The sequence below is a fragment of the Triturus cristatus genome, chromosome 2_1 (genome assembly GCF_964204655.1).
Source record: "Triturus cristatus chromosome 2_1, aTriCri1.1, whole genome shotgun sequence".
NCBI classification, from domain to species: domain Eukaryota; kingdom Metazoa; phylum Chordata; class Amphibia; order Caudata; family Salamandridae; genus Triturus; species Triturus cristatus.
The window spans coordinates 307,361,267-307,386,079 of NC_140581.1; the positions used below are offsets into that span (position 1 = coordinate 307,361,267).

At 44.3% G+C, this 24,813-nt stretch overlaps 1 protein-coding gene across 3 annotated transcripts in view; it reads left to right on the forward strand.

Annotated features, from left to right (window-relative positions):
- The window catches only part of FBXO4 (F-box protein 4), a 164,768-nt gene that overhangs the window by 25,742 nt on the left and 114,213 nt on the right, over positions 1–24,813 (forward strand). For 2 of the 3 annotated variants that reach the window (XM_085631189.1, XM_085631191.1), the window contains exon 2: positions 2,588–2,823. In XM_085631189.1, coding sequence (XP_085487315.1) covers positions 2,588–2,823 — 236 coding nt within the window. The remainder of the gene's footprint in view (positions 1–2,587; positions 2,824–24,813) is intronic. The other variant, XM_085631190.1, reaches the window with a different exon arrangement.

Consider the following 24,813-nt stretch of genomic DNA (forward strand, 5'->3'; position numbering starts at 1 on the left):
ATGAATTTTTAAAGAATAAACCAAAAATAGTAGCACTACGGGTTTAGTTGAGGTCAATGGACTGGGGCAAATCCAAAGTTCAGGCTGTTTGCGATGGAGGGAAGGCCGGCTACAGGACTCGCGTAGCTCCCGCTGAGAAAGTACCTTGAATGGAGCAAAGCGTCAAAGTCTTGATGCTTTGACGCCGATCAACGCAGGCGATGACGAAGCCCTTTACGATACAGACACAGCATTGTTATTGAGCCTTGCTGACGGTCATCATCGAGCTGTGCAGTCCGTCGAGGTGATGTCATCGATCTGCTTCAGTATCAAAGAGTAATGCGTCGGTTCTGGTCGACGCAAAATCATCACTGCGTCGATTTTTGATGGTTTTGAACAGCAGAAATCAAATGTCAAGGGCCCAGTTCAGGAATGGCACCACTTGGCAGGGCATGACTCACAGATGGTAGAGTCCAGGTGCTGTTGCAGAGTTGAAGGTAGTCTTTGATGGATCTGAGACTTCAGAACAGGGGGCAAGTCAGCAAGCCCTTAAAGTCACTTTGGGTTCAAGTGAAATGGGTCCAGTCCTTGTGATCAGCAGGGCAGAGAACAGCAGGCAGCAGTGCAGCTCCGCAAAGCAGAAAGCAGTCAGGCAAAGTGGCAATCCTTGTGGCACTGCAGTCCTCACTCCTGGCGGAGTTCTGCACAGGTCCAGTAGTGTATTGTCTTTGTAGGGTCAGAGGTTTAGTACTAACACCCAAATAGAGAGAGAGAGAGAGAGAGAGAGAGAGAGAGAGAGAGAGATGGAGAGAGAGATGGAGAGAGAGATGGAGAGAGAGATGGAGAGAGAGATGGAGAGAGAGATGGAGAGAGAGATGGAGAGAGAGATGGAGAGAGAGATGGAGAGAGAGAGATGGAGAGAGAGATGGAGAGAGAGATGGAGAGAGAGATGGAGAGAGAGATGGAGAGAGAGATGGAGAGAGAGAGATGGAGAGAGAGATGGAGAGAGATGGAGAGAGAGAAAGAGAGAGAGAGAGAGAGAGAACAGAGATAGTGGAGATAGAGATAGTGGAGACGACTGCGTATAACCCTGAGAAATTGCCCGTAAGTAAGTGAGGCATGGAGTGATCTGGGATGGTGACTTGAATATGATAAAAGGGTATTCCTTTTGGTTAGTACCGAAACAAAATCATGTATGTTCATTATCAGATTTTATCATAAAGTCAAGCACAGATGCCTCATAGTGCATCTTAAATGTCAACCCCTTGCAGTTAAGTAAGGGATGTATTCAGAAGTGATTGTGTACATTGCCATAATATGAACACTTCATCAATATATCTCTTCCAAAGAAGAACATGCTCTCTGAATGAATTCACATGTTGCAAAATAGTGGGTCTCTAGGTTGTCCATGTTAACAATCATAGAGTTGGGAGCAAAAATGGTTCCTGTCAATATTCCCTTAATTTATGAATAGAATTGATTATAAAATTGGAAAAAAAGGAGGGCTGGCCTTAAGATAGAGAAAATTAAAGGTGTGGGGACTTGATGAGGGCAAGTGTCAAGGAGGTTTTGGATAACCAAAAGCCCCTCAAGTTGAGGAATGTTAAAGTAAAGTGACTCAATATCGTGGCTAACCAAGAAGGAGGGTGCAGAAACAAAAGGTTTACCTTAAGTGATGTTAATACAGTCCTTACAGTCTCTTTTGTAGCAGTGAATGGTACAAAGGTTTTTATAATGAAGTCCACATATTGACTAATGTTTTTTCGTATAGAGCCACAGCAGAGACTATAGGCCTGCCTGGTGGCGCATAAGTGTGTTTATGAATTTCTGGCAGTGTATATTTAACAGGAGTTATAGGATTTTTTGTATTAAGCAATGGAAATAAATTGTGATTTATATATCCAATTTCCTTTGTATCTGCAGTCATTTGTAAAATTCCCTCTTGGATTTCTCTTGTCAGCTTTCTGTTAAGTTCATATAGAGTTCTATGTTTGACAGTTGACCATACATTTCTTGTATATACTCATTTATGTCTTGTTTTGTAAGACTATACCTCCGCCTTTGTCTGCTGATTTTATGACGAGAGGACGTCTTCTTAAGTGTTTCAAAATGTTGTTCTTTCTTGGCGAGAGATATTGTGAAGAAGATAGTGGTGTTTGTGTTGGAACCCTAAGATCTTTTTGGAAACTAATTTCCCAAAACGTACTGTCCCACTTTTAAGATTTACATATATTGTTGGATTAAATAATAAATTACAAATCTCCATTTGGAACTCAAAACATAGATATTGCATTTCTGTGTGTTATTGCTTGATATAACCTCTTCTGGGAGGGACCATTGTTCCTGTAAAAGTTACCTGTACTCTAGGTTCCTTTGACTTCCAGGTTTCCTTTGTTTCTTTAAAATATGAAGTATTTGAAATAACAAATATTTTTGGATAAATTATTGTATGAACTCAGATAATTAAACAGTGGTAATTATTGACTAATCTGCTCGGATCGTTCCGAGGATCGTATCTGATAATTCCATATTTTCAGTTTTAGTGACCTGTTTAAATGTATATTTTTCCATCACATATCTAAAAGGTTATTTTTCTACTTTGTTTCAGGTTGATGTGCAGCTGTATATCATGTCATTTGTTTCTCCCAGGGACCTATGCCAATTGGGTTGTACAAGTAATTACTGGTACCTGATGGTCCGAGATCCAGTGTTGTGGAGGTATTTTCTCCTGCGAGATCTGCCCTCTTGGTCTTCTGTAGACTGGCATTCATTACCAAGTGCAGATATTTTAAAAACCTACTGTTCAGAGACAAGTGATGGTACACTCCCTGATTACATGACCGTGTAAGTTTGTCAGTTCTCTAAAGCTGCACTAGTAGATGCATAAAACTGCTTCTTGTTCCCATATAGAAAGATAGTTGTTCGAAATATTTTTACCCTCTACCGTGTCTCCTCTGTAAGCCTCTTGCTTCACAAATGTGTTCAAATGGCACCCCAGTGTTATATTGATTGAAATTTTACCTTCCATGTCTGACAAAATAGTTGATGTTCCCTACATTCTTCCACTTAATGCTATGCTGTATATAAATATGTGGCAGTTTTTTTAAACGCAGTAATTCAAAAGTAATAGCAAAGAAAAAGCAAGTCTAGTACCCCACAAGACACCCTTACCCTTTTATCTCCTACGCAATAATTTGCATGACCGTGAGAACAGGCTCAGTGCCTCTGACAAACCTAATTTGTTGGTTATCAGGGATAAGATTTGTCTAGAGGTCAGAAAGAACTGAATGTCCTAAAGGGATGTAAAAGCTGAGACGATAAGTATTGAAGACTACAGAATCTATAGGACATTATTTAGTAAGAGCATGGCACATAATTTAAGCAGGCTGGCAGCAACCAAAGCTGTTTAAAGGCATTCTTAATAAGGTAAGCAGTTGTAGTTGCTGTTCCTGTGACAGATTAATGGTGAAACTTTGAAAGGTATCTTGTATGCAGCCACTTACTTTCAAGCATCTTGCATCTTTAATTAAATCACCACTGGTGATCTTCATGCTCGCAGAGCCACCCATTCCAGCCAAGTTTTCACACATTCCATAACCAACCTGTTGCTACTCTAGATTTCCTTTTTTCAAGGATAAGGACTGCTGCTTTTCAAGACATAATATTGCAATACACAATGGCAATAGGGGTAGGAAGGATGTCAAAAAGAGAAGTGAGACCAAATACAGCGTGATACTAATAAGTTCAGAATGTTTATATACATAAATATTTACAGGAGTATTCAATATAGGTGCGTAGTGTCCCCCAAGTGAACATGGAACTCATAACACTGTGCATGACATTTTGTGACATAGAAAACAGGCTTCCATAATGACAAAGTCGACCATTGGTTTAGTACAAGATGAACACAGCCATCTGACATAATAATCGAGACTGGTAAATGATTCGCTTTCAATACTGTTGACGGCATTTCAACCCCATTATCTCTGAGGGGTCTCTTCAGGACCTATCAATGCAGGGACATCTGTGGATTGATAACACAGAGTAAATCACGAGGGGCCAAAACCAGCTAGGACGCTGGAATTATATGCAAATAGGCAAACTGAGTAAGTACCTGAGGGAGGATTAGACTGTCAAAGTGATATTAGTGCTTCCCAGGGAAGTGAAAGTAGAGGAAAGGGTACTCACATGGGATCCCAGCTGGGAACTAATAAAATGGGAAAAGTTTTGAAACTGTACGTTAAAAAATGCATGGAAAACTCAAGTGCATTGCACTAGTGAACTGACTGATCGAAATGCTATATACAAGGAATTATTCACAGGACTTGTAAGGTCGCAAGGAGACAGCCTTACCCCTGTGAGAGGAGGGCAGTCTTCAAAAAGGACAAAGTACAATTACCTGCTTCTAGTTTCTGATATCACGGCAATCCATGTAGGCAATGTTCTTTGGAACATGAGGGAAACCCGGCTGATCCGTGTTGTATCAATGTGTTTCTGTTAGGGGAGTAAATGCCACTGTATTCAAGGATTGTAGCAGCCAGGGCAGGGCAGGAGAAGGGAGGGAGCGGGCTGTGCTCTTACTGTGGATGCGGCACAATGGCAGCAAGAATGATTCCAAGGACACGTGCAGCCGCTACGCGTCAGGGAAGAAGAACATGCAAGTCCGTCTCCTTTGGTGAATGACAGGGGCTGCGCTTGTTCAGGAGCATTATAGGTGCTTTTACCCCCTAAAAATCAGCGAGTACAGGCAGACCAAGTTGCGGATCGTGGTGTGTGGCTCCTATCTGTTGTGCTGCGATCATTATAGAGTCAGACCCCATCATGTTGGGAAGGGAACACGAAAATTGTTCGGTCAGGTTAAGTTGGGTCTAGAGGAGCAATTTGTATCCTGTGCTATACGGAAATTACCAATAAACCAATGCGGAAATAAAAAGTAAGTGGGATGTTACCTATATTAAACAGCCACCCGGCCTCGTTCGAAGTTACCATAGGGGTGCATCAATAATAATTATGTGGACACGGATCAACAATGGTGTGGTGGCAGTCTGTAAGTGGAGGGCACCTGAGAACAAGGCGAATATACAAAAACCCTTATCACACATAGTGAATGAAAAGTCTTATCAGTGGAAAAATGCTAATTGAGTCATGGCGGCCAAAATGGACATATCGGGCTGAAATCATAGGGTCTAAGGATAACAAGAAAAGGTCATGGAGTGATCACATGAAGGGACCCACAAGATGGTCCTGGTTAGGGGCCTATGAATAAACAGATATATAAACCATTGGTAACTGAGTGAAAGCAGATGTTAATGCTAGTTAGCAGGACATAGTCCTGTATATTGTATGAATGTGGACCGGGCTCTATAGTTTGGAAGGTTCCGTTGGCTAGAGTGGCCACAAATCCACGCCATTCTTCTGCTGTATTCAGTCCTTCGATTATAGAATTGGTCCATTCTATCCATTGACGTTCTAATCTCTGTAGAATGTGTGATAAGATCTCCACATCTTTCAGGCACAGTCGCTTTGTCGATGACCTGCTATTTGATTTCATCCGCTGTGTGATTCTTTTCGTTTTAGTGTTATACCAGAGGGGTATTTAGTACTGAACATCTTATTCTACTTCTGTGTTGACCAATCCGTGATTTGACCAGTTGTGACGTTTGTCCAATGTATGGTAGATGACAGGGGCACCATATACAATAAACAACATTTCTGGTGTTACAGTTCGAAAAAAAGATTAAAACTTGTTTTACATTGGCATGCTCAAAAGAATCTGCATCTGTTGTGAATGTACATGCAACACAGTTGCCACACTTGTAATGACCTTTGATCTCAGGGAGGCCCCAGACAGATTCTAGTGTTCTTTTCTTTTGCCTGGTAATGGCTTGTGTGGAGGAATGTACAAGGCAGTCTTTGACATTTTTGCCCCTTTGTATGCAAACATAGGGGTTGCAATACCAGAATCTATATTTCTGATCAGATTCAAATTTTTCGTGATCAAGTTACGAATCTTATTTGTGTGGACACCAAATGTGGTTACACAAATGAGTCTATCCACAAAGAGAAGCGCCACTATATACTGATGTATATATATAGCTAAAATCATTGGCGGGCCATCACTTTCTTCTGTGCAACCCATCAAACCAGTGAGCCGAAGACCAATATGGTCGGAGAAACTTGAAAAAACAAAGAAAAAGCATGTTAGAACAGAACTACATGCTTGCATGTTAACCGAGTACCTGAAGGCAGGAATCATCCCACAATGTTTACAAGTGAGGAATGTACCTGGAAGTTTTAGAGAGGATCCTAAATTTAAAGGTGGTTTCAGTCACATCTATTTTATTATATTAATTTTATTATCTAATAATAAAATATTAGATCTAGAAATAAGGCGATATCTTTCAAAACAGATTTCAAATCAATCAATCACCGACCACTTATAGAGCAGCGCGCACAGCTACCTCAGAAGAGGTTTCCCGGCGCTAGCTGATTAGAGAGACTGAGAAGCTCCAGACACTACTGCCCCTGCCTATAAAGCCAGGTGTTTAAAGCCTTTCTGAATTCCTGTTCTGTGTCCAACTTGCTAAGGTGGCTGGGTAACACCTGCCTCCTTGTCGCATTTTTGCGAAACAGGGGACATTGAGTAGACCGTGCTGATTAGATCTCAGTGTCCGCTCCTGATGATATGGGATGAGTCTTGACCTGATATATCCGGGCCCTTTGCCGTGATAGGCTTGGAAAGCCCGGGTGAGTGCCTTAACCTCCATCCTCCTGGTCACAGGGAGACAGTGAAGCTGTCTCAGATTAGGAGAGATGTGCTGGTGGAGAGTATTGGGCAGGTGGGTGTGAGAACCCAGCTTTGCCCTATATTGCATCTTTGCTTTTGCATCTGTCCGTGATCCTTGTGAGAAATAATTTAAATGCTTTTAGACATCGCTAGGAGTTACACATTTATGTCCTTTAAAGTATATGAAAGTGGAGTGCCTCCCTTTAAGATAACGATTGTACCTTAGCCTTGGATATAACTCGGCTGTGGTCATTCATTGGTTAAAACACAAGGTCAAATGCAGTTGTATTTGAACCCATATTCTATCACAAGCCTTGGATTGATGCTCACAGCTTACAAAAACGACCTTCGCGTTTGTTTCAAACACGAGGGGCAAAAGGCAGAGAATAAATGAAATAGATAATTGTACTGACCTGGAGTTGCTGCAGGCATTGATATTGATGGAATTAAACTTGCTATAGGAACTGGGGTGGGAGGCGCTACATCAGGTTATGTTTCTCACATTGGTGCTGGCACGATCTGCAAGCGCCACTAGCACCGTCCTATCACCCCCTCACAACCCTCATTTTCCCACCCACACGACACTTTGTTCATCACCTGCTGCAGCCTCTACCCCCATCTCTGCTCGACTCCAGGAGCAAGGGATGAAGGATGTAGCGTCTTCCCCAGTCTGATACCCGCCAATGACTACGCTACACACTGAGTTTACTATTACACATCTTTATTCATCTGTGTGTAACTGCAAGCTCAACATTCTAAATCAGCCTTGATTGCATTCCGCTCTAACACCTACGTCATAACTCTACGGAGTCTATTTGGAGCCAAAAGGGTACCATCGTTGCTAACTCGCAAGACACTACATCTCCCCCCTGTTAATTGGAAAATTAAAAAATGTTCAAAATATATACAGAATTAAATCTCTTCAATCAATCTTTTTGGCGCTTTAATTGTTCGACCTGATCTTGTAACAGGAAACTGGGAAGTGTGACCATCCATATCTGCATTGATGGTGGAGAGGCAACAGCAGTCACTGGTGCCTCAGACCCAGTCTCTCCTTCAACATGTAGATCTAATGAATGAGGATTTAAATGCCAAAAGTTAGAAGAGTCTCTGGTAATAGACTTCAAATGGCCCTAGGCAGTCACTATGTTTCCCTTATTAGACACCACTTGAAAAGGTTCTGCATCAAATGGAGTATCAGATTTTCTTTCCTGCATCTTGAACGTGAGCACTCTATCGCCTCTCCTAAAACGATGTTCTTTGCATGTCCTCTTTTGTCCTCCTACGCTTTCATCTTTTGTTTCTGATTCTCTCTCTCTCTCTCTCTCTCTCTCTCTTTCTCTCTCTTCCACTGAGGTATCTTGGTTGTCATAGCTCGCCTTAAAATTAGTGTTGCAAGACTTTCACCTGTGGTCGAGTGAGGTGTTGAACTATAAGCTCTTAGGGTAGTATTTAACACGTATTTAAATTAAGCTTTTTAAGATGAGCATGCTGCACTGCTTTCTTTAGCGTACTCAGAAAACGCTCAACTAGTCTGTTGGCCTGCAGCCACAGAGGTGTGCTCTTCTTTATGCTTAGATGCTCTATGAAATCTTTAAACTCATGACTGTTAAATTGCGGCCCATTGTCAGATTTCAACATGACAGGAACACCCCATGTTGCAAAGATGCCATCTAGTCTCTAAATGACTCGGTCTTGAGTGGTAGAGGAAAGATCCTTAATTAAGGGAAATCATGAGTATTTGTCCACAATCACCATCAAGTGATGTCCATTGTCGAGTGGACTGAGCAAGTCAATGGCTACTCTCTCCCAAACATGTTTCGGGAGCACTGGCATGTTTGAGGTGTGTTGAGTAACTCTAGTAGAAAGGCAGTTGCACAGATGGCAGGCCTTTAATTCTTTCTCAACCCACTCTTCGAAATAAGGAAACCAGACTCTGTCTCTGAGAGATTGATTTGTGGCAACCATTCCACAATGTCATTTGTGAGCCACTTAAATCATCTTCTGCATCAGACACTGGAATCAGGATTCTCGACCCTCGCAAAATAACTCCTTCCTGAGTTATAGACAGTTCATCATTGACATTTTTGTATATTTGATATTCACCCTCACTGGTGAGAGGTCAAGGGTGTTAGTTCCATGACTTATGTGTGATTATATCTTCCAACTGTATAATGCTGCTATCCTGGTGCATGGCAATGATAATCTGGGTTTACGAAATGGCAGCTGGTGTGTTTGACTTTACAAGCTTTACTTTATAGGCTTCAACCGTCTTGGATGGAGTACCATGACCTTGTATAGGCACTCAGGAAAAGTAGTTCTGATCCTTCCCATGTACAAAGTTATAATTGTACTCTTTGTAGTCGTAGTCCCCATTGTTCAATGCGGGGAGGCATCTTGGCCTTTGGATTGCCAAATATAGTTAATAAAGTTTGATGATCAATTACCAGTGTAAATGTTCACAAGTCCATACCATGGCTGAACTCTCTTTTTGAGGTTTTGAGTAAGCATATGCTCGTACTTGCATATGCCACAATATGCTTTTGAGCATTCGGATGTCTACTGTGCTGTGCAAGGATCGTGCCTAACCAGACTGGGCTAGCCTTGACAACAACCTCTGTATGAAGCTACGGATTGAAATATGCTATTTTAGTAGCATTCTCAATGGCTGGTTTGAATTTCTTAAAACTTCTCACATTCATGTGACCAATGAAAGCAAACATTATTTTTCATCAGCTCTCTCAATGGAGCACTTTGTGGATAAGTCTTGTATACATATGGAACAGAAGGTGGCCATGCCAAGAAATGAAGGCCCTATTGAAACATCTTTTGGGTGATCATCTTTTGACAGTGCTTGTACTTTAGCAGGATTCAGTGTCATACCCGCATCAGAAAGGATATGGCCAAAGAATTTTAACTTTGTCTTGTGGAACTCACATTTATCTGCATTCAAGGTCAAACCTGCATCTGCAAGTAAACAACATATTTGGGTGAGATCTTTATCGTACTCTCTTTTTTTTTTTTGTGTAGCTCCGAAAACCAATAGGTCATTGCTATTATTGAACACATTCGTGAAAGGCTGTATGATACATCGAATGACGTCTTGAAGAGTTTTCTAGCCCATGACATATCAAAATGTAGTCTTTTGTATCCAAATAGACCAACATGTGTAGAAAAAGGTGTATTGTAAGTGCAACTTGCTTCTATTTCCAACTTATGACAACCTTTATTCAAATCAAGGCGAGAGAAGAACTTTGCACCTTTAAATTACATTATGTCAACAATGTGTGGACCAGGATGTTGCTCTGGTTCAATTGTCTTGTTTGCCCGATGTAGGTCAATGCATGTGTACAGCTCCTTCACTGTCCCTTTTGGGCACTACCACTATCTGAGAAACCCAAGACCAGTAGGTTTCTCAATTATATTGTGCTTAAATAACGGTTCATGACTTGGCTATTCGAATGAACATAATGTTGAGTGTGTCCCTGTAGGGCACACCTGTGTCATCTTTAATGGAGGAGATGTGGTATCTAGTTTGTTTAAGTCTCAGTTTGTACACCAGCAGTCTGTTGGCTTTATCTTCCTTCTTGTAGTATTTCTGATTAATATAGAGTGGGTTTCACGCTGAATCCGCCATACAGAGCTGTTCAGCCCTCCCTAAATTTGTCGCTGTTCCCTATAGACTCTAACCCGTAGCTTTGTCATGAAGTCACATTTAGGCTCGATTAAGTTCACCATCATTTTGCATGCTCACATTTTAAAGTTGACATCTTTTCTTAAACGCTGACATTTGACACCCATTTGCTTGCGTGGCTGTGCAGGACAATATTCTCTGAAGTGGCTTTGCTTACATTTACGCTTCTTCGTAGGCATATTATCAAGTGTCTTGAACATTCTATACAAGGGCCTAGTTCACTAGCAAAATGCTGTTGTTGGTTATTGTCAGCTCAGCGACTGAGCTATCACTCAACAAGTGCCACCTGACTGGGTCTCTGGCTTGATCATGAGTGCAGTTTATTATATAAATGACATCACTGCTTTGGTAAGACATAGGAGCCTTTCGCTGACACTGCTGAGGCCGCCTCATGCTGGAATTCCAGCCCAGCTGATTCCTGTTTATGTCCTGCGAGGGATGATGCCCAGCTTTCCTCCAAGACTGGCTCCCTGATGACACCGACAGCTAACGGCGGAGTTAGATCACCCTACAGGGATTCTATCAGATCCATCCACCTTAGACACACAGGATAGGTAGAGCAAGGTAGGAGCACAAAATATAACAGTACTTGTATGCGTATATAAATATATAATATACACCACCGCACGTTGGTTGAATTGTTTATTTACTTTATTGTTCTCATAATGCTGATTGCACTCTTCTTTTTCCTTCTGTTGATTATTGCAGCGCATGTATTTTACACAAGAATCATAATGATTAAAAAAACATTGAAACACCAAATTGTGTATTTCTTGTGTAGCTGTTTGGGTACGCATGAGTTACCGAACGAAAGAGTTCTAGATCTGTTTCCACAATTTCCTTGGGGAGTCGGGGATGTCCTGTTCTGAGGATGCACATTAGACAAGTTACCTGGCTAGGTTAGGGGTACAGATGGTGCACTGTGAGCTAGCAGTACTAAGGCCAACAAATACTGGTGGTGTGCATTGAATCAGTCTTGAATAATTTCGAAGTTTATGTTGTTCAACAAATGCACTGTTTTACTGAGAAAGTATAAACCTGTATGACACTTTGTTGTGCTTCGGGCTAGGCCTGTGTCATATTCCCTAAAGTAATGTTCAAGAGATTCTCACACTGAGTCCCAGAGTGCCAGGTCTCAGAAGGCAGTCAAATTGATGTACCATGTAGGGGCCATACTCTGGGGGGAGTGCGCCCCCATCGAATAATAGGAACACCGGGTATGGTCCGGCACGGTCTGGGTGCCTATATTGGCAGACAGAATTCACGGTTAGAGATAGTGGGCAATTAAGAAGAAATCGATCTGTGTGTGTGTTTCGTAGATGCTGGAGTAAGAAGTGTAGTCCCTCTCCCCCCCCCATCCCCCCCATGGATTTCCCTCCAAATATCTAGCAGGTTAAGGTGCTGTATAGCTTGTGTCAGCTTTGGGGGCACAGCGGGAGTGGGTAAGTGTTGTAGCGTGCCACACAGTGATCTAGTGTGGAGTTGAGGACTGTATTGAAGGTTCCCCTAATAATCAATCTGCCCTTGGTAAAATGTGCTAACAGTGGGAATAGGAAGCCATATAACTCTTCCTTGTTGTTGTTGAGCCCATATATGGAGAAGAGTGTAACAGCATGGGTACTCAGTTGATCTCTCAAGCCCACTATCCATGTGTGTCTGCTCTGTAGTTATGGGTAAACCTCACTTAAACAGGGGGGCACACCTTTGTTCTTGATGGGGCTGATTGCATGGAACTGGAGTGGGAACCAGTACAAATGGAGCCTCTTAGTATCAAGTGGTAGGAGGAGTGTCTCTTGAATCATTGTCATGTCTACCTCCTTGGTGTGAAGCCATTTCAGGAGTGCTCTCCGTTTTATCAGAGATTTGAGCCCCTATTTATTCAAGGAGACTATATTGAGTTGGTGTGTCATTTACATATAAGAGGGCATTATCCTACTGTTGCTATTGATTGTGAAGGTGGGGTAGACCTTCACAGTAGTGATGCAGCCCCTAAACCCCCTGTAGGCGCCCAGTGCCAAGTTTATCAGAGGAGATTGTGCGAATCCTGGAACTATAAGTGGAAAAGAAAACAACAGAAATCTAGGTTAGGCAACATTGAAAAAACAAAACCATAAATGAGGATATAAGCAAAGCATAGCGGTTGAATGGTGCACATCAGCCATGAGCAAGGGGAAGCTTATGAGAGGGCTCCAGTGCCCCTGCGCCTCCACCAAAGGATATAACGATTGGTCCGTGTAGGCGAAAGCACAGCCTCTGTAGCGATCCGGGGGAAATGACTCCTCGATCTCAGCAGGGGGACCAGTTAGTTCTTCAATTACTGGACTGCCTAGCCAAATGTAAAGTTTGATGGAGGCAGATGCTTGCAAATTGGTCAGTTGTTGTCCACCACAGGTAATCCATCAATACGTGACTGCGGACAGTGAGCCGGGAGGTGGTACAAGAGTGGTGCAGACAGCTTTTCTTTCCCACTGCTGCTTGCAGCGAATGTCATATGGTCTGGTACTGCCTAAATCCCCCTCCCCGCCATAGGACTTATACCCTTGGTGATATTAGGGACCCTCCTCACTCCCCTGAGAGGCTCACCGACCCTCACTTCCCTCCAAGGCAACACAATGCAAACACCACAACTGTTTGGATTAGTGGTCGTAGTAACCTACATAAAATCTTAAAACATTAATAATCAATTTATTTACATTGCGTACAATACGCAGAAAGTCCAATACATTGATAGGTACATGGTGTCAATTGGCTAACCTTAACATATTTCTAATAAAGAGCCAATCCTATCATAATCTAAATGGTGAAGATAATAGCTTTCTGCGTATCCCTGTTAGAGCCTGCGGCAAGGTCAATGACTGGCTTTCCCAGATCCTGATCCATCTAGGTACACACCTCCTTACCGGCGTGACCTTGCGTAGGGGGCCCAGCTTATCGGATGGATACCTCCCCCGGGCCCCCCCGGGCCCTCCATGTTTAAACTCCATAAAAAGGGGCGCGGCAATTATGCCTCCTTGCGCCCTTGAGCGCATGCGGGGATTGGCCAACCAGCCTACTGGAAGCGAGACTTCCCTTCCCCCGCACCCCTCCAATCTACCGGCTGTAACTGCCCCTGGAGTTCCATGAGAGACCCTCTGTCTCCCCCTCGGGCGTCCCCATTTTACAATGGTGATGCCCGCCAAGGACCAAAAACTATGCTCACCAATCATGACCTTACCGCCACAGGCCAGTATAGTTGCCCGACTATTTGGCCTCCCCCCTCTACCTACTAGGAAGGTCATGTCCTGTGCTTTGCTCCCTCTCACCATGCCATTATGTTCTTCATGAATTTCTGATTGCCCTGCTTTCAGAGATGCACCCCATATCGCAGGAAAAAAAATTCTCCTCTTATGTACCCATGACCTTTATATCTTAGTTTCGGGGTTCTGAATAATTTTTCCATTTTCTTGTTAATTCGTTTGACCGAATTATTTAAAGCCCCTACTGACTCACCCCCTCTCCACTCTAATCTGGGAATCATAGCTGACCACACTATCATTGACTCTGGGCATCTCTTTGCCATCCACCCTACCTCAGTCAGCAGTGCCTCAATTACGCCCCTCTGCCCCAGGTGCACCAGGTCATTACCCCCTAGATGTATGTTCCACACTGCAGGGGCTCCCCACATTTTTCCATGGCGCGTGCCACCAGGACCCTTAATTGACTTAGTTGCAGACCCCTCTGCCCGTGAAATGAGATTTTAGCGCCTACCATGCGTGCCCTGGCCTCATAGGAACCTGCGACAAGAAACTGTTTCAACCTTCTTACGTATGAGTGGCCGATTATCCACACCTCCAGTTGCTTGCAGTCCCAGGCTTGCACCGGGTCTGGAACGTGTGCTGCTTGATGATGACCTGCTGATCGTTGACTTCCTGTCTGATAGGATGTAGACGCCTTTGTTGGACGGTGGACCGATGCAGGCTTATCCCCTGCGTTACTGGATGTAGAAACTGCAAGAACCATAAAAGAAAACCAACTGTCAGTGCGTTACACTTCTTCGTTGGCACTTCTACAGCATGTGTAGGCGCACATAGCGTTTATAACAGTTTGAGGACCATCTCCCGATCCTCTGCACCTCGCTCCCAGAGAATCCCCTGGCCACTGCCTCCGTGACGGCCCCTATCCTGAAAGAGTGGGCCCCAAAGCTGCCCGGGTCCAAACCGGCCTTCTGCATGGTTAGGCCCAAGACCCTTTTGAACTGGAAAAGAGTGAGGGGAGTCCCATCTGTGTGTACCAGTAGAGGCCCCCCGCGCCTACTGGAAGTTGAGCCAGAAATTTCTCCAGGCTGGCAATGGGGCAGCAAGCACTCCCTTCCACCCTGCGCAACACTACTCCTTCACCCCTACCTTCCTGATCAGTTTTGGACCTAGGTATCGATATCAGGAGAGAGTCACCCTGCAGCAGCACGTGGGCCAACTGGAGCCCCCCTGCCAATCCGTTTTGTTTTTTGCTACCAATTCCCCTATCCTGAAAGTGCCATAGAACGCAAGACAGAAAGCTGTCTGGAACAACAGTGACCCCAGCTGAAGTGCACGCCTGATGTAAAGCGTCTACCAGCATGGCCAATGTCTGAATACCTATTGGTCTCCTTCCATCAGGCTGTCCCCCCGTAGGCGTTGCCACCCTCTTAAGGCTTTCCGCACTATGAAAGTGCTAGTGGGTTCCTTTTTTCTCTTAGTTTCGCAAAGAAGGAAATGGCTGCCATATGCTTCCTCGCCGATTCTACTGAGCTCCCCTCATCTCTCATGGCCCTCAAATAAGAAATGACAGACTCATTGTTGTGCCATTTTTCTGGCCAATTCCCCCCCAGAAAATAGCAGTAAGCCCCAAACGCCCCTTCGTATGCCCTCCTGGTCCTTTGTGCTAGGCTAGCTGCTACGAGGTCCGATATCTAGGGGCACCAAGCTGACAAAGCTGTTCTGGGAAAGGCGTTTGGTTCTCCGCCGCCTCTGGGTGATAAGACCTGAATACCTGCATCTTAAAGCGAGAGAGCGCATCAGCAGCGTGGTTTAAGACTCCTGGCACATGTTTGGCTCTAAACAGCAAATTCATTCTCATGCACAGTAGTATTATCTCCTTCAGTAAACGCAGGATCATTTTACGTTTTGCATTTTGATTGTTTATGCATTCCACTACAGCCATTTTATCGGACCAGAAAACCACTGATTGATTACTCAGTTGTTCTGGCCAGACTGTCAATGCGACCAGGATGGGAAAAAGCTCCAAGAAGCTTATGTTTGTTGTAAGCCCAATGTCCACCCACCATGCTGGCTAGCGTTGCACAACCCATGGTGTACCTAGAATGGCACCAAAACCCTCGCTACCTGCTGAGTCGGTCCTCAAACTCATCTCCGGGCGGGACCTGGGAGTAGAGGGCCACACAACCCAACAATTGAAATCTCGCAAAAATGCTTGCCAGATCCGCATGTCCTGCTTGACCTCACTGGACAGTCTGGTGTGATGGTGCTTCTCCCTGAGTCCTGACATGGCCTGTGCGATGGTGCACGAGAAAGGTCGTGCCATGGGAATTATTCTCAAAGCAAAATTCAATTGACCCACAACCTGTTGTAACTGATGAAGCATAACCTTATCTTTTCCCAGGCACTGCTGCAAAACAGCCTTGAAAACCAATATTTTTGCCTGTGGTGGACGTGACAATCCCTGCACTGAATCCAACTCAATCCCTAGGAACTCAATTTCCATGCTTGGTCCCACAGTCTTGCCTTGTGCCAAAGGCACAGCTAAGTCTTGCATGAGTGCACAGAACTTCCGCAATGCCCACCGCACTCCTGTGAGTCTGGGGCCCCCAAGAAAAGGCAGTAATCCTGGTAATGCAGTACCCACCGGTGCCCAGTTGCCCTACGAAAAACCCATTCCAAAAAGGAGCTGAATTTCTCAAAGTATGCACAAGACAATGAGCATCCCATAGGCATACATTTGTCCATGTAATACCTCCCCTTGAATTGAAAACCCAGCAGATGAAAATCATGTGGGTGCACTGGCAATAGGCGGAAATCTGACTCAATATCTGATTTTGCCAACCAAGCGCCCCTCCTCAGACCTTTGAGTATCTCAACTGCCTGCATACTTGACACTGCATAGGTCGTCATCAATGGCGTCATTCAGTGACACACCTCTGGGGGCCGAGAGAATATGAATCAATCGGAATTCCCCTTGCTCTTTTTTGGGGACTATTCCCAACGGGGAGCAGACAAAATCCTGCATTGGGGGTACCTCAAATGGACCGGCTATTCTGCCCAACCGAACTTCTTTCTTGATTTTTGCAGCCGCCACCCCTTCATTAGCCCTGATTGATAACTGATTCTGGCAGTGTGACACCCTTGCATCCCAGGTTCGGGGATCCTAAAACCATCCCTAAAACACTCTAACAGAATTTTTGCAGATTTTGGGCAATTGTAGTCGTTCAACTATGGTATCAAAGTGCTGGTAATAATGGGAGATCTGGCCTTACTGAGAGACATACTCTCAGTCATGCTTTTTGCCTCCTTTGTCCTTTGTTTTCTTAAAACACTTAGACTCTCGATTGGAGGAGTTCCCTCAGAAAGTACATGTGCCCACTGCTCTGTTACACGAGCGCCTGTTAAAGTCCCAGCACGCCCACTTACTTTTACCTCCACCCCCTGAACCACTTGGGTGGCCTGAGCGAAAGGGCTGACTCCTGAAAGTGTCCTGCGCTGTAACCCGTGTGGCCTCCTGTGGGCCCCCTCTGAAGTGCGTCAGGTATACGATCATATCGATCTGATTCCAACACAAAGCCGGGTCCGACGCCTTAGCCCTTCTAAAATTCTTATCATAATCTTTCCATCCACTGCCACCATAAGTATCGTGTGTACAAGCTATACTATTTTGATAACATGCCATTTCTGAAGCCAGGCCTGGGAAACGTTCGCCCATTATGGATGTGAATACAGTAAAACCTTTGATCAAATATTCCAATGTTTCCTCAACCCTGAACTTCAGCAACATGCTCACCCACTCTCTTGGGTGTGTCCATTCTTTATTCTTTTTGGCCTCTCTTTCTGACTCATCCAGCAAGAGGGAAAATATGTTCACATAGGAGCCCTTCCAAATCTTTTCTTTAGTCTCCTGAGACACGTGTCTGCCTATGTGCTCCCTACCGGAGCGGACTTCGCCTAAACCCAAAGGTGGCAGTGTTTGTCGTATACCTGTTAATGCTGCCGCCATTGGTTTTGCTGCTCCTGCATCTGTTGGTGGGGTGACCGTGGTGGGGACTCCACCGTTTGGCCCTGTGTTTGCCCCTGTCGCACCTACTGCTGGTACCGTTAAACCACCTACAGGCTAAACACCCCCTAATTGCGACATTATCTGTCTGGTCTTTTCTAATGCGTCCTCCCCGCCCCCTGACACCCCAGCTGCCGGAGACCAGTTTCCCACTTTCTCCAGCAAAGGAAGTATCACTGTTAGATTGGCTACTAAATCTGGCTGGACTGGCGTGCTCCCGGATGGACCCTCGTCATAGGGACCAGCGAAGCCTGTGGACTGCCTCCCATTCCTCCTGGTGTGCTTGGCTGACCCTCAACCGGTTTTCCTGCCCCTGATTGCTAGGCAGATCACCCCCAACACTCGTGTTAGGCTGAGAGCTGGTATGTGGGACAGGTAAGGGGTCCACCACCCTGGGCAACAATCCCTCAGGAATTGTTGCCGGGGCACCCTCTGTCCCCTCCCCCTCACTGGGTCGCGGTGCACCGACTTTCTTAGCTCTACTCCTTTTAGGGACTGGAAAGGCTGCCTTAGGTGCTACCCCCAACTGCCTGGGCCTATCCTCTACCCCCTCTTGGCCCTCAACCCTTTCTGTCAGAGCTGCTAATGGCTGCCCCATTTCATCCACCTTTTTCACAACGGAGTCCACTGCCCCCATTTTCCTCATCATTGTAGCCATAACAATGTCCATCAGTAGCCTCTCGTCATCCCGCTTAACCTTTGGGGCCATTATTGTAAGCAAACAAATGTACTGACACAGTTAATAATGTCCTGCAAGGGCCAGTGGCAAGATCTTTAAGGTGTGTAGCGTACCAATTTAAATAACCGGTTGCAACAGGGCGTAAAAACCACCCTCTAGATGACAACCTCCCTCAACAGAGGCACTCACACCATATCTCCGTGTTCTAGGTATGAGCCAATGCCCAAACCCACACTTTGCAGTTGTAGCACCCACCAGCCGGCCCCTGCATCCACGCAACCAGAGCCACGCCCACCAGCTAGTCTAGTGGGTCAGGTGAGTAAATTCAAACCTGCGTGGCTCCCAGAAACGATGGAAACGCAGGCCCGGCGGTGCTGCCTCACGACAAAAGATCCTGAGCGATTTGCTCAGCACGCTGCCTCACCAATTCCTGCTAACCTGCTCCACCGTACTTGATTGTTTGCTGCTTTGACAAACTGTATGGGGAACAAAAGAAGAAAAAAACACAAAAAGGAGGGGGGGGGGTCAAAAAAACTCCCACTGCAGCGCTTCTTGTACCAGAAAAATGCCAGCAAAATCTGGCCTTTGGCCACCACACTCCCCCACAAGCGCTCCTCATGTTGCTGTTGTTTTTTGCTTTGCATTGCAAATGCCCAATTAAATCCCAGAGATGTCCCCAGCACTTAAAAAAACCTAATGCACACAATGATAAACCAAAAACGCTTGGATTTTAAACAGATCACCCCCGTAAGATTCAGGGCGAGATTCAAAATTTAACTACACCCCGGTCGCGCTGCACATGCTTCAATAGGCGGTATCGCCTGCCCAAATAGCCTCCCAGCCGCTCTCTACCTATTTGGACAACATGCAACGGGTATGTGCTGAAGCAGGAAAACAGCTCACAAGACTCCTCTGGAAACGCTGAAAATGAACCGCTTACTCGCTCCCTCGCGGCTCCATTCTAATGCTGGGTGTGCGCTGGAGCAGAAAAGAACAGCTGACTCGTTCCCTTGCCGCAAATGAACGTACCGCCGCTCCAGCTTCATACGATCAGCTGCTCGCCCCCTCAGGAACCGCCTCTCACCACTCCTTGCCGATACCTGCAGGGGACATGGGGACAAAAGACACTCTCTCCTTTTTCCGCGAAGCTGTAAAACAAAAAGGCAAATATTAAATATTTTTGTTGGGGCCTCAGTCTGAGGCCCTCCTGTCCCTGGGTGTCCTGTCGGTAAGCAGTGAACAGAGACTGTTCACTCCGCTCCCCAGCCTTTAATTGCTTTGGTGCCAGGCAAGCCGGTTCAAACCAGCTTGCCCGATGTTGTTGCCACCTGAGAACCGGAAGCACTTCCCACAGCGTCGCGCATTGCTAGAAATATTTGCTAGAGAAGCGCTCAGTTTTCCTAGAAACCGTTTCTATTTTAGCTTTTAAGCAGATGTGATCACGCACACGCTGCATTCCCCCGGAGGTGTCTCTGTCCACTGAAAAAACACATTCTTCAAATTCGATTGATTTAAGAATGTAGTATCTTTTCGAAAAGAATATGCCCTCTACCGCACGACCGAAAGAAACACGGCATGGTTCTATTTAGGGGTTGTGAGTGGGTGGCCTACAAATATGGTGTGAGTCAAACCTGGCTCAGCGGTGCCCCCTCACCCCTCCTAGTTTAAAAGTCTTATGTATTGTGAATCGAGATCTACAGGGTATGTGACTATTAAATATATCCTGTCGGTGCACGGGTTTACATAAATTCCAGTCAATCCCAAGATGACAGGGTCAGGGCTATATACTGAAATGTAGGTTTATTTTTTTTTCTCAGTGCTTTCGTTTGTGTATTTCACTGTTCTGCATTGGGTGTTGGACTGAACGATGATCAGCAGAACGAGATAGCTTGTTGTTTTGTTATCCACCCGTGCCCCCAAGTTAGTTGTGTTTTCCCGTTCTTTTTAAAAAGCATACATTGTGATTTTTGCAAAGATGCTTGCTCATTTTTAGTTGCTGAGTTTTGGTGGTGCATATATTGGAGAGAAAGGAAAATGTTATGGGGTCTTGAATGTCCGTACACTAAAGCAGGAGTTGCCTATGATAATTCTATACTCAGCAGGGCTTTTAGTGGGCAGGGTCCACTCGGGTCTCGGACCCATTAGTAATTAAATTAAAAAACGCAGATTAACACGGGTACCTATCGGGTCCTATACTCATGTCCTTAACTGTACTGGGAAATAACACTGATAATTCTCTGAACAAATAATCTAAAAACCAATAAGGTAGTGATTTTGGTTCTTGTTCATATTTCGTGTTTTACTTAATCTTGCTCCAAATTACCGGTAGGCTGGCACATTATAGGGATCAAAATAAATAGTGTGTTTAAGCGACGCCCCTAATCACAAAGGCCGCGCCTCTTTTAAAGCCCCCACACACACTTTTTTGCATCCCTCTTAAAGCCCTGACTCCCAACCATTTTATTTTTGTCCAGGATAATCATGCATCCTTTTCCGTTCAAGGCTCCAACAAAACGTGACGTTAGAAGTCCTTGAATTAATCTCACCCGCTGGTAGTTACACTGGGCTGTACTTCAGCCTATTGTGTGTGTCTTTGTTGTCTCTGCTACTACGTACATGGAAGAGCTTCGTAGTCAATCCTGCTCAGTGTGAGGTGCAGCTATCAAATAAGCTCCCCCCCCCCCGAAAAGCAGTAAATGCCAATTGTACATTCAGGGAAGGCATTGAAAAGCGAGTGAGATGCAGGGGCGGCTGGTGACATTTGAAAGTGGTGAGGCGTAAAATGATTGGTATACTGCACCGTTGCGAGCGAGCGTAGCGAGCGAGCCCGAACCTCCATAAGGGGGGTTCGGGCGGATTCTCCACCCGCGAAAATTTTGAAAAAAGAGAAGAAAAATTGTGCATTTTCAAGCAAATTTGAGAAAGCAGGAAGGTTAATAAAGCAATTGTGAAAGTGCAGTTATAACATTAATAAAGAGATGTCATATAACATAGGTAGCTGCTTATTCAGTATAACCACAGAGCTTCATAACAGACTTCGAGATACAATGCATTTCTGAGTACCTCACTCACAGATGTTTTTTATTTGACAAACAACTAAACTGGTTGCAAAGTAGCAGCATTCAACATTGTTTACTTTTTGTAAATGAAATCAGCACGTCTCTCTTTAAGACTAGCAAACTTTTCAATAACTTTAATGTTAAAGTCTGGGATTTTCTGAACTAGCTTGCTCTTTACAGAGCATTGCCAAAGCATTGAGTCTTTCCTCAAGCATGGTGTTTCTCAGGAATGTCTTAATCCTCTTTAAGGCTGAAAAACATCGTTCTGACTCGACTGTTGTCATAGGAGTGGTTATGACAATTTTAAGTAAAGCCACTGTCTCTGTAAATGACTTTTCCATATTAAGTTTATGTATTAAAGCCAGCAAAGACAAGGCACTTGTGGCCTTCCGGTACACAGGCATTGCGTACAGTACAGTCAACTCAGTTCTCAGCTCTTCTTTTTTGAGCATAGGATAAGCTTCCACAGCCTCATTCAGAGCACGCTCCGGGAAGGATTTATCAAATTTGGCAAACTGTTGACTTTGCAATAATGTGGCACTCACCAAATGTTTTGTGAAAGAAAAACGTTCTTTTACCTGCACAATTACAATGTCACATATCTCCTTTGCAATTCGGACCAGAGTGGTGATGTTTTTCCTGCGGTTTGAGAAAGTAGATTGCTCTGGCAGTTTGCTGTCTAAATTGTCAACCCCATTTCTCACTTTGCTTATGCTTTGTACAAACATAGTAGTATATACTTGCACTTTGACAGTATCTATCTCTCGTGCTTGTAACTGATTGTATAACAGGTCGACAGCTACCATTATATCATGAAATAAAAACAATAAGAACTGAAACTCTCCGTCTGGTAGTGTTCTAGCAAAGCCACGGGCTTCAGTCTGACTTTTGTAATCAAACTCATCATTGTCTTCTATGGCGGCAAAACATTTCTCAAGGTCCTCTCTATGTTCATAGATTAGGTTGACTGTACGGATGTTAAAGTTCCAACGAGTTGAGGATCCCCTTGGAACGCTTTTGTCCACAATCTCATGAAGTGCTTCTGTTCTTTTGGGGGAACGTGAGAAGAATGCTGCCATGCCTCCTATATCCTTAAAGAAAATTCGTGTCTCGGTGATCCTTGATACTGCCTGTTGCATAATAAGATTAAGTTGGTGAGCGTAATAGTGCACATAATGAGCATTAGGGTACACATCTCGAATTCTCTTCTGAACTCCACTAAGGCTTCCACTCATTACGGACGCACCATCATAGCTTTGCGTGATACGTTTTTTTTTTTGAGGCAGCTCTGGAAAAATTAAGCTCAGTTGACGCAGTATAGCTGCAGTAATGGTTTCTGCACTAGAGTCTCTTAAATGTGTGGAACCATAGAACCTCTCCACAACTTCTCTGTCATTGTCAATGTACCGAAACACTAATACGGACTGTGTTTTAGTGGCCACATCAGTGGTGTCATCAGCCTGAATAGGCACAAAGTCTGTGTTTTGCAATTCTTGCACAATATGACTTCTCATAATTTCGAGCATACACTCAAGGAGCTCATTTTGTATTGTTTTAGAGGTGCCCTTAAAGACTGTAGCACTTGCTAAATGTGCTTCCATATCCTTGTCTATGCTTGCTATTAAATCCACAAGGGCTTTGATTATTACAGGATTTGGGGAACCTTCTGATTCATCATGGCCTCGCAATGCCAGTTCAAAAGCACCACAGAAACGAATGCAATCAATTATTTTGGATAGCATCTGTCTGTTCCTATCAACTGCTTCATTGTGTTTCTGTATTTCTTTGCGGTATGCATCACTTATCTGCTGCTCAATCGGTGCATCTTCCAGTCTCGTCAGGTTTTCCATATGCTTTCTTGTGAGTGCATGCTTCTTTATTTTTTCAGACAAATGCTTCAAGTCTGTTACTCCTTGATTTGTCCAAGAAAACTCACCACCAAACAGCAAGCAGGGGAAGCAGAACAGAGAATTTCTTAAAGGGCACCCTGTAAGCCAATCAACTTTTGTGTACCAGGCGTTTGAGAATGTACGTGTGGACATTTTTCCTCTGTCCTGGGAAGTTTGCTGTAGCTTTATCTCAGGCTGATGAGGTCCTAATTGCTTTAAATGTAGTTTCTGTTCAAGTGGCCGTGCCTGAAATGACCTTGTAATCAGCTCTTGTACTGTATTCATGATGCCGATGCTGGCCTTACCAATATATATTAAAGAAACCTGTCAATAATCAAAGTACAACGTATAAGGTGCGGTGCAATAATATCAAATTTCAGTATAAATACATATATCTTGTGCAGTACCGCAATAAATCTCCAACAGCTCCCCTTTACACAACATGACTGCTAAAAATACATCCTTACTGGCTGCTGCCTCTGTGAGCCATAGAGGTTGCTGAAGGCACTGAAACAGACTCTGCTTGAGGGTCTTTAACAAGGCAAGGGATAGATAGTGCCTTTAACAACCGTTATTGCGCAAAGCACAGGGCCAAGGCTATTAGTAAATTCCATCCACTGAGGGTACAATGTTCAGAATGTGTACCCAACCACCATGTAGGGTGACCACCAGGATACATATCCCTAACTTCAATGTACAAAATATAGCATCAGTCTCCTTACCTTTAACACTGGTGTTTGCTGCAGCAAAGGAGGTTGGGGCGGCTGGGGCCTCTTGTTCTTTGCAGACAAATTGCCCAAAAATTTGGTAATGGTTCAGGTTGTTGTCAGCCTTTACGAGGTGCTGAAAATAAAAATATAACAATTTATTATTGAAACATTAGGGAAATCAAACAAAGACTGGGGGAAAAAATACAATGCTCCAAAGTTTACCTTGCAGTTTGCATGCAGCTCTTAGATGACAGTTAACAGCTCACTGTTCTATGTTAGGATTTTAACTTACAAAAAACTGCAAGTGACAAAAGGATCTCTCTGACAAAAGCAGTGACTCACTGACCTATTACATCATGTGCATTTTGTGATCTGCATCAGGTACATATTCTTTGCAGCACATGTGAGGGGGAGAGGTGCAAAACAATTACTTTGCCATTTGCAAAGTACTGCAGCACTTCCAATCTATTCCCAACCACGTCAGCACATGTTTTAGTGAGTGTATTTTCAAATGATAAAAGCTGAAGAACTATCATCTAAATGTCTCACTCCCTGTGGGGGCAAACAAAAGCTTTTTCATGTGCGTTCCAATGTACAACCTCCATATGCTGGCAGTGAGAAACGTGCTTCTAGCTGGAAAATTAATCAGTTCCTGAAGGATTAAGGGAGAGATTCAACTGATGTTATATAATCTGCACAGGGCCAGTTTTAGCTCTG